Source organism: Pantherophis guttatus, chromosome 1, assembly GCF_059756535.1.
Source record: "Pantherophis guttatus breed Tessera chromosome 1, ASM5975653v1, whole genome shotgun sequence".
NCBI lineage: Eukaryota > Metazoa > Chordata > Lepidosauria > Squamata > Colubridae > Pantherophis > Pantherophis guttatus.
This window is the reverse complement of record NC_142063.1, coordinates 341,817,914-341,833,185: the sequence shown is the minus strand read 5'-3', so window position 1 is coordinate 341,833,185 and position 15,272 is coordinate 341,817,914. Positions and strand designations below refer to the sequence as shown.

The 15,272-nt window shown below is 42.8% G+C and overlaps 1 protein-coding gene across 2 annotated transcripts in view; it reads right to left on the bottom strand.

Moving 5' to 3' along the window:
- CLTC (clathrin heavy chain) overlaps positions 1 to 15,272 on the bottom strand; it is a 115,328-nt gene that overhangs the window by 29,843 nt on the left and 70,213 nt on the right. For both annotated transcript variants that reach the window (XM_087889994.1, XM_087889990.1), the window contains exons 12-19: positions 12,829 to 12,993; positions 9,666 to 9,846; positions 8,184 to 8,347; positions 3,926 to 4,051; positions 3,668 to 3,810; positions 1,812 to 2,046; positions 511 to 633; positions 270 to 415 (exon numbers count right to left, since the gene is read on the bottom strand). In XM_087889994.1, the coding sequence (XP_087746120.1) occupies positions 270 to 415; positions 511 to 633; positions 1,812 to 2,046; positions 3,668 to 3,810; positions 3,926 to 4,051; positions 8,184 to 8,347; positions 9,666 to 9,846; positions 12,829 to 12,993 (1,283 nt within the window). The remainder of the gene's footprint in view (positions 1 to 269; positions 416 to 510; positions 634 to 1,811; positions 2,047 to 3,667; positions 3,811 to 3,925; positions 4,052 to 8,183; positions 8,348 to 9,665; positions 9,847 to 12,828; positions 12,994 to 15,272) is intronic.

Below are 15,272 nucleotides of genomic sequence, written 5' to 3'. Positions count from 1 at the left end.
CCTTTTGCGACCCCCAAAGTCAATGGGGATTCCCTTACCAACTGCGGGGATTCACTTAACAACCGTGGCAAGAAAGGTCATAAAATGGGACAAAACTCACTGAACAACTGAGCCGCTTAAGCAACAGAAACTTTGGCCTCAATTGTGGTCGTTAAGTCGAGGGTTACCTCAATGCAGGCATATACACAAAGATGGACAGGTAGATAGGTGGGTGGGTAGACAAAACCCCTGGACAGACAGAAAGATTGACAGACACGCAAAGTACCAACCTGTGTTCGCTGAACACGGAATTATCCAGGACAATTTTCTCCAGCAGTTCAATAAGTTCATTCGGGAGGTCAGCGGTCATGAAAGCCTTGACAGTAACAGAGACCTCTTCGGGATCCTGAGTCTCGGACAGAGCTGTCTGCACAACCTGCCAACCAAAGAGGTTGCAACGGTCAACCAAGGATTGCTTCTTTCAAACTCATCCCGCGGGGAAGCAAACCCGGGGCCGTCAAGCGAGCGTACCTGGTCAATGAGAGGCCGCCGGTAAGGGTTGCTTTCTAACAGCACGCTGGCCCACAGTTCTGGATCCTTACGGCGCACCAGGTAACGGGACAGGCTCTTGAAGAGTGAATTCTCATTGCATACCTGGAGGACAAAGGGGTTGACACAATGAGGATGAGGGCCTCCTTTGGTGGGGGAAGGAAGAAAGTTTCGCAGTAAGAGAATATTTATAGTTGTGGCTTGGAATTATGAGGTCCTTGATGTTCTCTGAGCTTGGCTGTTAGGATATTATGGCTTACGGATATTATATTTCATTGCCAAACTAGGCAGCATCATCATTATCATCTAACACTGATGACGTTACCTGGTAATGAAACATCTGCAAGGAAACCCACCAAGATCAGAGAACATCAAAAAACCCCAAAGTTTCACGACTTGGTTTCTGAAACCTGAAAAACGAAGGGGGAAAATAAACCTGCTAGATTTTTAACTGGTTTTGGAACAGGCTTTTCCTACAGGGCTCTGAGCAAGTCAGAGCCTAGACTCAGTTCCCCCAAATGTACAAACCAAGGATAGCAATTGCTTCACTTCCCATGAACGAGCAAGCTTAAAGCCTTGGTAGTACAGTGGTTTAAGGCACCCTGTTATTAAGCTGGTTATTAAGACCAGCTGCCTGCAATTACTGCAGGGTTCGAATCTCGCCAAGGCTCAAGGTTGACTCAGCCTTCCATCCTTTCTAAGGTAGGTAAATTGAGGACCCAGTTGTGGGGGCAATAAGCTGACTTTGTATAAATATACAAAAGGATGAAGGCTATTGCTGAGCACATTGTAAGCCGCCCTGAGTCTTCGGAGAAGGGCGGCATATAAATCAAATTTTAAAAAAAATAATAATAAAGGGCCACAGAGAATGTAAAAAAAAAAACCCCAAAAAAGGTCTTTACAAAAGAGTCTGTACCAATCACCATTATCAGTGCAGGAGGCCAACTGAAGAGAACATCTGTAGCTCAATTGTGGCCATAAGTTGAGACTCCAAATATCAGGGGTGCGGAACTACAATCCTATGATGACTTGTGGACTTCAACTCCCAGAATCCCTGAGCCAGCAGGGAAGCACGGCCCTTCCATGACTTGTGGACTTCAACTCCCAGAATCCCTGAGCCAGCATGGCTAGCTCAGGAATTCTGGGAGTTGAAGTCCACAAGTCATGCAAGGGCCGTGGTTCACCACCCCTGCTCTGTATCAAAGGGATTCCACAGCCTCAGAAGAATGAATCAGGAATCTACTTCCCATCTGTTTTTGGCCACCCTCTCCCAAGAGACTCACGTTGATCAGCTCCTGGTCACACTGTCCTCGCTCGTAAGCCACGCAAGCCAGATGAGGATCTCTCTTCTCACAGTACTTCCCCACCACGCGGCTGTCGTAATAAGGGTTTTCTCGCAAAAACCTTTCTGGGTTATTGTTACTATCGATGTAAATTTTAGCCAGGGCATTGTGTGTAGCTGGTTCTTCGCAACCCTCGTGAATTCTGGCCTCTAGCCATGGGAGGAGGAGTTTCAACCTAAAGAGAGAATAGGCGTTTGGGTTTTAGACAGCTCCCAAACTGTGGTCACAGTTGTTGTTGTCGTCTTCTATGACTGGGGTCTCCAACCTTGGCAAATTTAAGACTTGTGGACTTCAACCCCCAGAATTCCCCAGCCAGGCATGGTCAAAAGTACAGAAGAAGCTGGCAGGCAGATTTAAAGGAGAATCTTGAAGCTACACTTCATATTTTTATGCATTTGTTATCTGGCTTTGTTTCTCTATCCAGTTGCTAAACTTCAAGAAGTAATCTCCTCTTATTTTATGGTTATAGCAACAGCAATTTACTGTCTGGGTCACATTGAAGACCCAGATTGCTCTCATTAAACCATCCTAGGGTTGAAAAGGACCTTGGAGATCATGGAATCCAACCTTCTGCAAATTGCAGGAATCCCTTGTCCAGGATCATCTTGGACAATTGTCTCGCCTTTTTTCTTGAAAGCCTTCGGTGATGGAGCACCTGCAACCTTCAGGAAGCAGGCTGTTGTGCTGCTTAACAGCTTTCCAAGACTTTGAGGAAACTCAGTAAGCAATTCTGAGATTACCCGAGGAACTGTCTCACCCCAATGGGATTGGCGCACCCCACTCATTCCACAAGAAGGGGTATGCCTCAGATCCGAGGAACTTCAGCCGACAACGTCCAGAAAGAGAGTCTTCTTTGCCACGGTTCCTGCCCTCTGGAACATTGTTCCTCTCGGGATGAGATCTGCCCCAGCCTTTTAGCTTTCCAGGAGGGCTGGAAAACCTGGCTCTGTCAATGGAGATGGAGCTCCAAGGGGTTGTCCCCAGTGGTGGGATTCAAATAAATTAACAACCGGTTCTCTGTCCTAATGACCGGCTGGGTGGGCATGGCCATGGGCAGGGTGTGTGACAGGCAGCGATCGGCCTCCTGCACCCCCCCTGGGAGCAAAAACAGGCCGCATGGGGACTCGGGGAGGGGGGGGGCAGTCGGTTGTCAGTACTACCATTTCACCGAACCGGACATAATATTAATATTTGTTCGTCCAAACCGGCTGAATCCCACCTCTGGTTGTCCCTCCCCAGAGGTTGTTAATGGACTAAGAAACCTCTTTTATATTACTGTCTTTCTGCTGTTGTAAGCCACCCAGTCATTCAATAGTGAAATAGGCAGCATGATCCAGGAGCCTGCAGCACAAAGGTTACTATTATTTCGGCAAGAAGCCAAGATATAATTGGTTTATTTGGGATGCTTTGCTGCAAATGAAGATGATCGGATTGGTTGATTGGTTGATCAGTCCGAGTATAGTTTTTTTAGATGCTAATAGTGTTGCCTGCCCTATGATTTTTCTTTAATCAGCAGAATATAAGTAGCATTAAATAGGAAAAAAATTCACCCCGAGTAATGTCAAAGGGGCCAAACTACAAAGCAAGTTCCAAGTCCCTGCATCCATTTTTAAAATTGTGGCTTTCCCCCATTTTATCAAGGGACAATGAGAGTTCCCACCGGTATCCTACTCCTTACTGGCAGACTGACAATCCTAGAAACAGAACAAAACAAAACAAAAATAAAATAAATATTGGCTATTCCGCCAGTCGTTAGCCCTGGAACTGAAGCATATGATGAATTCGCAGGAAATTACCTGTTTCTTTTTTCCACTTCAGCGACAAGTTCATCAGTGGAGAACTGGCCTCGCACTACCAGGATCAAATTCTTGATGACGTCTTCAGAGCAGTCCACGTCCAACAGGCCGCCAATGACCACCGGCAGACGACTTGGGTTCACCTGAGGCCATCATTCAAGTCAAGTCAATTTCAAGTCAAGTCTAGGCTAGTCAGCTCATTAGATTGGATGTAGCTGCCCACTCCAGAGGACCCTGTGCCATAACAGATGGCCTTACCTTTTGCACGTAGATCTCAATATATTTCTGAAGATTGTTCCTATACAGATACAGGACGAGGTCGTGGACAAAATCAAAGCGGTCGCAAACGATGATCAGCGGGAGCTGGTCTGTCAACTTGGCTTCCTGCAAACAGAAAGCAAAAATTGGATGATTGATTGATTTAATGGCTGTCTAGAGCTGCCCAGCTCTATAGCAAAAAGACAACAATAATCACTGAATCTTTTAAAAACACCTAATATAGCAAAGATAAAATGGCAACCAGACAGTAAGTGATAAATCTTTGCATGGATAAGCCCAAGAGGTCAACTAGCCAGGAACAACTGAACTCTTAATTCAAATCTCTCCTTAAAAGGACACATTTCAAAGTCTTTTTCAAGTTCTTACATGGATCATTCATATTAAAACTATCCAGGCTTTCCAGCCAGCTCAAGGTTCCAGAAAGAGTTTTACCAAAAGCACAAGACGACAAAGGATTACAAGCCTATTCTAAACATCGTATTGATCAGCTGCAGCAATTACTGAGTGCGCAGGATGAACTCTGGGATTGCAAGAAATAAGATATACAGGCGGCTTTTTTCCCCTCCCACAGGCTCATAAATTGCAGAGTTTAAACAATTCCCAGATATCCAGATAGGGAAATTTTTGCCAACTGGAAAAATATAAATGTTTCTCTAATTCTGCTTGCTAATACATGTGTTATGGGTAAAAGCTGGGAATTGATACTCAAGACTGCCTTCATTTGAAAGGAAGATTTTCACTTAATTAAATGAGATTCTTTCTGGTAAGCCAAATGTTTGAAGCAGGGGGCTGAAACTTTTTTTAATCCCTGAATCGTAATCAATGTAGCACGATCTAGGCCAGAGGTGTCCAACCTTGGCAAGACTTACGGACTTCAATTCCCAGAATTCCTCAACCAGAATTCTGAGAGTTGAAGTCCACAAACCCCTGTTCTAGGCAAAGGAGTGATTGTGACAAAATGTCCTTAGCTGATTTTTTTCCCAATGGTCCCTTAATGGAGAATTTATAACTCCACCCTAAGGTTGCTAGTGCTGCGTTTTTAAATCCAGATCTGACTTTTTCAATTCCCTGTCTGGGTTTCTAGGTTTGTTTGTTTTTTAATTTTAAAATTTAACCAAATCTACATTTTTCTATGCATCATATCATATTGTATCTATTAAATAAGTAAAATTAATTTGGTTTAAAATTGATTTGTTGCCTTTTTATAGTGGTTATCTGAGTAGTTCTGTGTAGAATCTGAGTTTATTTCAGCACAAAATCTTTTCTTTTTTTTCTTTTTTAGGGAACTCCATCGGCAACCCTGTTCATTAAACGTTTTTAAGTTCATAAAAAGTGAGGTCCCTCTCCTCTCTGTGGGAATAGACTGGAGGCTACAGGTAGTCCTTGACTTACCACAGTTCATTTAGTGACTGCTCAAAGTTATAACGGCACTGAGAAAAGCAACTTGTGACCGTTGTTCATATTTACGACCGTTGCAGCATCCAGATGATCACATCATCAAAATTTAGACACTTGGAAACTTACTCGTTTTTATGACAGTTGCAATGTCCCAGGATCATATGACCCCCTTTTGCGACCTTCTGACTAGCAAAGTCAGTGGGGAAGCCAGATTCACTTAACAACCGTGTTACTAACCTAACAACGGCAGCGATTCACATAACAAGGAAGGTCATAAAACGGGACAACATTCACTTAACTTTCTCACTTAGCAACAGAAACGTTGGGCTCAACTGTGATTGTTAAGTTGAGGACTACCTGTATTGAATGATATGCCAAGGCTACCAATTAAGCCACACCGCTGCACTGTTTTCGAGACCCAGTCCCAGGAAGTTAACCTATGCACTGTTTCCTCCATCTGGCGCCCTACAGCTGCATTAGGACTGCACCTCCCAGAATTCTCCAGCCATAACACTACGCAGGAGTGGAGACCAAAGGTGTGAGCTGATCAGCGAGGCCTCTAATGGGAAATTACCTGGTACATGTCCTGAATAATCCATAGACACCCGGAAAAAGCACAAAAGACAACAGACTGATCAGAAAACGATGGACACAAAGAACGATGATTTCTACGTTGCTCTCCAAGAAGGAGGTTGAGTGAACTTGAAACCCTAACTACCTATGCCAACCCTTCTGTCTGTTTTCTCCCCAGACAATCCGAGTGAGTGGCAATTGCAACCTTGTGTATAATGGCTGCATATGCCAGAGCAAGAGTTTTACGTCTCTGTATAGCAGGAATCTCGTGGCCCTTTAAATTAACACCTGTAAAATAACACAAGTGATCTTCTGAATTAGTCCAAGATGCTGGTGTCCCTTGAGCAGAGAGCTATCTCTAGCAGCCCTCCATCACCTGATGATTGCCCGCTGTCCCTCTGCGGAATTCAGGGAAAAGTAGAGCAAACAGAAGAAACAATCAAGAAAAGAGAATATTTGTAGGGCAGGCTTTGGGGTCCTTGGTGCTTTCTGAGGTTGGCTGTTTTTTGGTTTTTTTTTTTGGCCGATATTTCATTACCCAACTAGGTAACATCTTCAGAGCTAGAAGGGAGTGGGGTCCCACCAATACTGACAAGCTAGCCACTAGTTTATAAAATGAGAGCAAACCCCACTCCCTTCTAGCACTGATGATGTTACCTAGTTGGGTAATGAAGTGTCTGCAAGAAATTCACCAAGCTCAGAGAGCACCAAAGACACCACAAAAGAAACATCTTCCTTCAGACATCCTTCATACTGTATCTCTGTCCAAGTTGCAAAATGTTTCTCTTACAGGTGTGCATAAAGACTACCTATACTCATAAGTAGCTCTTTACAGGATTTATACACAAATTACTGATCTAAATTTTTTTTCCTTTCAATGAAACAGCACCTGTCTGGTGAGAATTCAGAACTGAGTTGAATCATTACCCTTTTCTTCCCCTTTTTATTCAGGAAGGAGGGCATCCACAGTAGAGGTGTCACTGATTTAAGTGCACTGAGGATGCTACCTAGTTGGGTAATGAAATGTCTGCAAGAAAGCAAGAAATTGCTTAACGCATTGTAAGCCGCCATGAGTCTCCGGAGAAGGGCGGCATATAAATCAAATTAAAAAAAAAAAAGCAACCAAGCTTAGGTTGGCAACCAAACATGGACACATTTTCAGATTTGACCATCTGAAAGCTGGACTTGAGTTGATCAAAAAAACGAGTCACCTAGATCAGTTAAGATTTAAGGCATGAATTAGGGGTAAGGTACAGAATCCTGGAAACTTGCAAAAACAAAATAAAAACTTTGCAGCTTTTATTTTATGAGTTCAAATATGGAATTCTGGATCTCTTCACCCCAAGCAAACTGGTCCAACCTGCTCTTTATGCTAACAAATTCCTATCCCATCTGTGGATTCAATAACACCAGGCTCTTCCTCAACGTTTTCCTAGTCCAACGTTTTTCAAACTTGGCACGATGGATGAACTTCAATTCCCAGAATTCTAGGAGTCAAAGTCCACCCATCTTAAAGTTACCAAGTTTGAAAAACTCTGCATTTGTCTCACCATGTAGAGAACCAATACGGCCTTTAGTATTGTTGTGGCCCGCCAGTGGCCAGCAGAGCTGGCAGATTTGGACAGTGAGGAGGTTGGGGAGGAATGTGGGCCAGTCCTGGAGTCTGGGGAAGGCTCGGACGATGGCTCTGAGTCGGAGGCAGAGAGGGGGCCAAGGCCATCTGGTAGTTCTTTGCTGCCTCCGGAGTCTCCGGAGTCTGACATCAGCAAGGCAGAAGAACAGCGTGAGCCTGTTCCTAGTGTGCGCATGTGCAGAGCTGCCAGGAGACAGGAACAATTAAGAAAACAGGGTCGACTTGGGAGTAAGGCCTGGAGAGGATTGGCCCCTCCCATAAGACATAAAAGAGAAGCGAATGGGACATGAGCTTTTGCAGGAAGCAATTAGTTCATCTGGCCGATTCAAGAATTGAAAATTCTGTTTGTTACTCTGTGTCAAATTTGGCCTTGCCCTGCATCTGGAAATTAGTTCTTTAGCAGCGTTGCACGTGAGATAGGTGGGTGTTGATAACCTTCCCCTGAAAGACTGTTTATCAAACCTTGCGGACTGTAAATGAAAGTAATTTACAGCCTTATGAATTAAAGAGGTTTGCCGGGACTAAGTTTGTGCTGTTTTAATTTCTAAGGAAGCCTAGGTCAGAACAAGTATAAGTAAGGTCCCAATATGGAAAAAAAAAAAGGGGGGGGGGCTGTCACTCTTATCCCGTTACCTTGAGAAAGTTCTTCACGCGTTCCGGATCGTAGCAGTTGCTCTCCCTGCAAATTCTTTCCACCTCTTTGATTTGGCCGGTTTTACAAGCAGCTTGGATGTATTTGAAATGCACGTCCGGGTCTTGACTGAAGTTAACGATAGAGCCCAGGAAGTAGAAGAGACCTTGAAGGGAGTGGAAAAGAAAAGGAGTAATCATGAAAAGAATCTGTCAGAAATCGTTGGCGCTGGGAGTAATGGATTTTGATAGAGGAGAATATTTGTAGCTCAGGTCTGAAATGAGGGGTCCTTGTTGCTCTCTGAGCTTGGTTGTTTCCTTGCAGATATTTCATGACCTATCTAGGTAACATCATCAGTGCTAGCAGGGAGTGCAGTTGTGCTCTCCTTTTATATTGAACACGTTAACTAGTTGGGTAATGAAATGTTTGCAAGAAAACCACCAAGCTCAGAGAGCACCAAGGAACCCACACTTATATTAGTGAACTTACATTAAAAGATTAATATATTACTGAATTTAGATTAATAGTGCACTGATGAAGTTACCTAGTTTGGTAATGCAACATCTGAAAGAAAACAACCAAGCTCAGAGAGCACTAAGGACCCCGTGTAACAGATTTTTCATGTGCTGAAAACGTTTGCTTGCAACCACAATTCAATTGCTTTCAAGGAAATGTTAAGTGTGAGTCTCTCATTGATGCTGAAATAACAAAAGGAGATCTAAAGCAGCTTTTTCCAACCTCATTTCCTCTGTACAGGTAGTCCTCGACATACGAAAATAATAGAGCATGCCCATTACTATCCTTATGATGTGATAGACATTCAACAGGTCAGTCATGCGACCAAACTGATTTTACAACTTTTTTTGGGTAGCAGTGGTGGATGAGTGAATCACGTGTTTATTAAGCGAATAAACGATGGCTTCTTCTGAGAGCGGTCTTGCTGAAAACTGTAAATAAATGCCCGTTTTTGGCAAAACTGTCATAAAATGCAGTCACAAGGATTTATATTCCTTGCACTCATCTGGTTGTTAGCGCTCTCTCTGAGGATCGTTGAGGCCACTCGGAGGGTTATCTGTGCCCTCAGGGTCACCTGAACAGTGCAAATGGGTGTGGAACCTCCAAGCAGCCTCCACAACTCTCAGAGAGAGTGCTAACGACTAGATGACTGCAAGGAATATAAACCCTTCCATCTTCCACCATTCAGTCAGAACTGGAGAAGCTTCTTGGATGAGCCTTCAAGGAAAAACAAAGTCCAGTTGCCTTCTGAAAAAGCACCTTTGGGACAAAAGAGGACAACTTCAACTGAGCAGTGATGGCCACCATCTTGTCTCTACCAACCGAAGAGGACAAGACAACTACTTGTCCTGATGACTTCAAGACAAGGTGGCTCATCTCAACGGGCCAAGAGATACCCAGAAGGAACCAAGGCAGTCAGAGGTATGGATTCAGAACTTGAGTGTGGCGTGGGAACCCAACCGCCCTACCTTCAAAACTCTTGAATGACTCGAAGAGCTCAATGAGCGACTGAGTTGAAAGCTGCTCATGGTACTTGGAAGCCACCTGGACGCAGATCTGCAAGTTCTGGCGGATGTTTGCCGACAGCATCGCCCGCAAGCATTCCAAGGAATCTTCCACGGAAAGGGAGCCGAAGTAGTTCACCAGCCACTGCAAGGGAAAGGAGCCAATTAGAAAGGACCTCGGTTTTTCTTATGGTTATGGCAGAAATATGCAGACCTGGGGTGATGCGTGAGAACCGTGTTCCCCAATAGGAAGCTTTACAGCTGGGATGGGATCTTAACTCCCAGAATTCTCAGCCAGAATCAGCAATGGAAACTCGCTGCACAGAGTCGCTTCTGGTGAGATGGGTGCCCATTTAACTGTGATCAAATGTCACCTCGATCCCCACAACGGATGATTGGCTGCAAAAATTGATGGAGTTGATGGAGATGGCTAAATTGACTGTTTTGATCGAAGACAAAAAATATATATAAATACTTTTATTTTTACTTGGAAACCGCTTCTGGACTTTGTGCTTGAGGTGGAAAAAAAATGAAACTTTGATTTAAGGTATTACCGATGAGGTAGGTTTGTTGTTATAGAAATGGCTGGTTTATACGATTATGTAAAAGTAAAAAGTTGAGGTTTGAGGTTAATGCCTTATTCTACTGCACTGAAGGAAGTCGGAAGTCAATGCCTTTTATTTTTATTTTTTCCTTTTTCTTTCCCTCACTTTTCCCTTCCCTATTTTCCCTATTTTATTTTTTTTTTAATTTGATTTATATGCCGCCCTTCTCCAGAGACTCAGGGCGGCTTACAATGCGTTAAGCAATAGCCTTCATTCTTTTGTATATTTTATACAAAGTCAGCTTATTGCCCCCACAAACTGGGTCCTCAATTTACCTACCTTAGAAAGGATGGAAGGCTGAGTCAACCTTGAGCCTTGGAGAGATTCGAACCAGCAGAAATTGCAGGCAGCTGTGTTAATAACAGGGTGCACTAAACCACTGTACTATCAAGGCTCTTATTTATATTTATTTTTGTATTTTCTTCATATGCTATATTATAAACTAATATTTTTTTTAAAAAAAGTGTGATTAAATGAATTGATTGGCATAATAACAATAGCACTTAGACTTATATACCGCTTCATAGTGCTTTACAGCCCTCTGTAAGCAGTTTACAGAGTCAGCATCTTGCCCCCCAACAATCTGGGTCCTCATTTTACCAACCTCGGAAGGATGGAAGGCTGAGTCAACCTTGAGTCCCATCAGGATCGAACTCTTGATAGTGAGCAGAGTTAGCCTGCAAAATGACATTCTAACCACTGCACCACCAGGGCTCTTGGTGCTGGTACTTCAGAAGCTGTTAAAACCAAGCTCTTTTCAGAGGACTTTTGGGGTGCAAAATAATGCCATTACTTATGGATTGAATGCTTGTACTTTGAAGCTTGGTTGGATTGTTTTTATACTTTCATATAATTTTTACTTTTACTTTTATTGCCGTGTCTTGGATGTAAACAACAAAAATTTCTACTGATTGTGGTGGAAATAAATTAAATATGTAAGCTTGTGCATTTGGTGTACGGGCTGTCCTCGGCTTACAACCATTCATTTAGTGACTATTCAAAATTACAATAGGACTGAAAAAAATGACTTATGACAGTTTTTCAGACTTACGACCATTGCAGCATCCCCACAGTCATGTGATCAAAATTCAGAACGCTTGGCAACTGGCATGTATTGATCACAGCTGCAGGGTCCTAGGATCATGTGATCACCTTTTGTTACCTTCTGCAAACAAAGTTAATGAGGGAAGCCAGATTCACTTAACAAGTGAACTGTTGCTAACTTATCAACTACAGTGATTCACTTCACCACTGTGGCAAGACAGGTCATTAAATGGGGCAAAACTCACTTAACAATTGTCTTGCTTAGCAATGGACATTTTGGGCTCAGCTGCGGTCATAAGCTGAGGACTACCTCTACTGCCACTGCTAAATAGAATAATCCTTCCCAAATGTAGCTGAACTTTGATCTCTCAACGATGTGGCCAAAGTTCTCTGAAACAGCCTCCTCTTGAAAGATGAGAATAGTCCCATTGTTATTAGACTTCTGGAAACCGATTAAGTCTGAATTATTCCAGGGGACTTTGGAATGAATGATGACGCTGTCAAGATTACACTGGATGGTTTTAAGTTAACTTCATTTTAATTTACCGTGTACATTTTGATTGTTGTGTTATATGACTGCTGCTGACTGCCAAGACTCATAAGATAAAGAACTGCCAAAAGCCCTACTAAGCAGGTATATACAAAAGTATGAAGGCTATTGCTTAAAAGCATTGTAAGCCACCCTGAGTCTCTGGAGAAGGGCGGAATAATAATAATAATAATAATAATAATAATAATAATAATAATAATAATAATAATAATAATAAATAATATGGTGCAGCATAGCAATTAAATTTATTCCATTTTTATTCGCCAATAATAATAATAATAATAAATAATAATAATAATAATAATAATAATAATAATAAGGTGCAGCATAGCAATTAAATTTATTCCATTTTTATTCGCCACCCATCTGACTTTAAAGCGATTCTGGGTGGCTTACCATATAAAAACATGAAAATCATCGAAGGTTCTTAACAGGTAAAAATAAATACCATATTTTTCAGAGCATAAGATGCACCTTTTCCCCCCTAAAAGGGGGTGAAAATTTAGGTGCGTCTTATACACCGAATGTAGCCCCCCCCACTGCCCCCCACCCTTTGGCTTCTGCCTCCCAGCAGTTTATCTCCTTGCAGCAAGCAGCAAGGAGAAACAGCTCCTTTCAGCTTCAGCATAGCCTAATTACCACAAGTTGATTGGGTCGGCCTCCCGACTCGCAGTGTTTTGCAGGGCCTCTGCTGCTTGCTGCAAGGAGGTAAATTGCTGGAGCAGATTTTTTTTCCTTGTGCTAATCAAGCTATGCTGAAAACAAAAATGAAAGTAAAGCAGGCTGTTGGCTGCAACGAGGCAAAACTGCTGGGAGGCAGAGGCAGATTTCTTTTTCTTGCTTTCCTCACCAAAAAAGGTAGGTGCGTCTTATAGTCCGGTGCATCTTATACTCCAAAAAATACGGTAAGTGCACTTTTTCACAGTACCTCAGGGTTGAGAAGGTGAGTGTGAACCACGGCTCTCTTGATGTCGTACAAGTCAGTGAAGTGTTCCAGCGCCCTTTGGAGGAGACCGGCTTTCTCGCAGAGTTGAGCGATGTGGGCTCGGTCGTAGTGGGTAAACATCTGATTCCCCAAGATGGCATCGGCGACCTGAAAGAGGAGATTTTGCTTGAGATACAGATCTTTTTTTAAAAAATAAATTAAATTTATTGTTTTATCACAGAAAATAAAATACAAAACAGTATAACCAAAAAAAAAATAAAAAAAAAATGAAACAGAACAGAAACATACCCTGTTTCAGCGGTGGGTTGCCTCCAGTTGAACCCATACCTGCCCCGTTTCCCCCAAAATAAGACATCCCCTGATAATGAGCCTTGGTGGTGCAGCAGACTAAAGTGCTGTTAAGTAGCACTTAGCTGCCAGCTGTCTGCAATTACTGCGAGTTCAAATCTCACCAGGCTCAAGGTTGACTCAGCCTTCCATCCTTCCGAGGTAGGTAAAATGAGGACTCGGATTGTGGGGGCAATAAGCTGACTTTGTATAAAAAAGAACACCGCTTGGGGGGGGGGGGGGGAAAGCCCTACTAAGCAGATATATACAAAAGTATGAAGGCTATTGCTTAACGCATTGTAAGCCGCCCTGAGTCTCCGGAGAAGGGCGGCATATAAATCGAACCAATAAATAATAAGCCCAATCGGGCTTTTGAGCACATGGCAATAAGGCCAAGCACTTATTTCAGGGTTCAAAAAAAAAAAAAAATAAGTCTTATTTTCAGGGTACCTTCAATCCTAACAACAACAAAAGAAAGCTGGTCATTTGCATTCTTTTAGAGAGTTGTTGAGGCCATTTGGAGGTTTGTCTGTGTCCTGGGTGTGGGTGGGTGTGTTTCCACTTGAGTAGTGCAACATGTGGAGCTGCTGAAAGGACTGTATTGTGGACTGGAGATAGATGATGTCGTATCCCTCCCCCTCTGTTGAGAGAGGGCTATTCAATTTTGACATAAACATGTCCAGACGACACAGATAAACCTCCAACTGGCCTCAACGACTCTCAAAAAGGATGCAAATGACCAGCTGTCTGCAAAGAATATAAATCCTTCCATTCCCCACCATCCAGTCAGAGCTGAAGAAGCTTCTTGGAGGAGAAGCGAAACGTCTTCAAAGAAAAACTACAAAGTCTAGTTGCCTCTTGAGAAAAGCACTTTTGGGACAACCATGACCTGGATGAGAATCTCCATAGGCAACAAAAAAGAAAAAAAAATAATGTACAAAAAGAGGTTAAGTTTAATACTGGGAAAAGTAAATTTAATACTGTGGCAAAGAAGCCCCGCTAGAATTTAAAGCTTGGCTACCTCTGGTGTGTTCACAGCCCGCCTGTCAAGCCCCATGTGCACACTCAAGAAAGTGAGTCTTTGGTGAGGATTTTAATGCTAATTTTGGGGTGAAAACTGAACATCGAGAATTGCAGGAAAACAAATTTCACAGGATCATTTATAGTTAATGCATATAGTTAAAGCACCTGAGGGTAGAACAAGAAGCAATGGGTGGAAACTAATCAAGGAGAGATGCAATTTAGAACTAAGGAGAAATTTCCTGACAGTTTGAACAATTAATAAGTGGAACAATTTTGCCTCCAGAAGTTGTGAATGCTCCAACACTGGAAATTTTTAAGAAGAGGTTGGATAACCATTTGTCTGATGTGGTGTAGGGTTTCCTGCCTAAGCAGGGGGTTGGACTAGAAGACCTCCAAGGTCCCTTCCAGTTATTCTATTCCATTCCATTCCATTCCATTCCATTCCATTCCATTCATTAAGTCTCTGAATAATTCAAACTGCTTCTCACCAAAATGCTTTCCTGTCACCTGTTCTGAGTTGCCCTTTATGTTCTCGGTTATTATTATTATTATATTTTTATCTCGCCTTCATTATTTTTATAAATAACTCAAGTCGGTGAATATACTTAGCTAATACTCCTCCTTCCTCCTATTTGGATGGAAAATAATCAAGGAGGGAACCAACCTAGAAATAAGTAGCAATCTCCTGGCAGTTAGAATAATTAAACAGTGGAACGACTTGCCTCCAGAGATTGTGAGAACTCCAACACTGGAGGTTTTTAAGAAGAGGTTGGACAATCATTTGTCTGGAACGGTATAAGGCCTCCTGCTTGATCATGGGGTTGGACTAGAAGACCTCCAAGGTTCCTTTCCAACTCTGGTATTATTTCCCCCACACCAACAACCCGGACAGGTGGGTTGAGCTGAGAGCGAGCGATAGGCCCAAAGTAACCAGCTGGCTTTTCTGCCTAAAGCAGATTAGAACTCACAATCTCCTGGTTTCCAGTCCAGCAATTTAACCACAAGACCAGACTGGGTCTTATTGTGCTTATTCTCTCTCTCATATCATTTTTCCTAGCTCCCCACAATCTCTCACA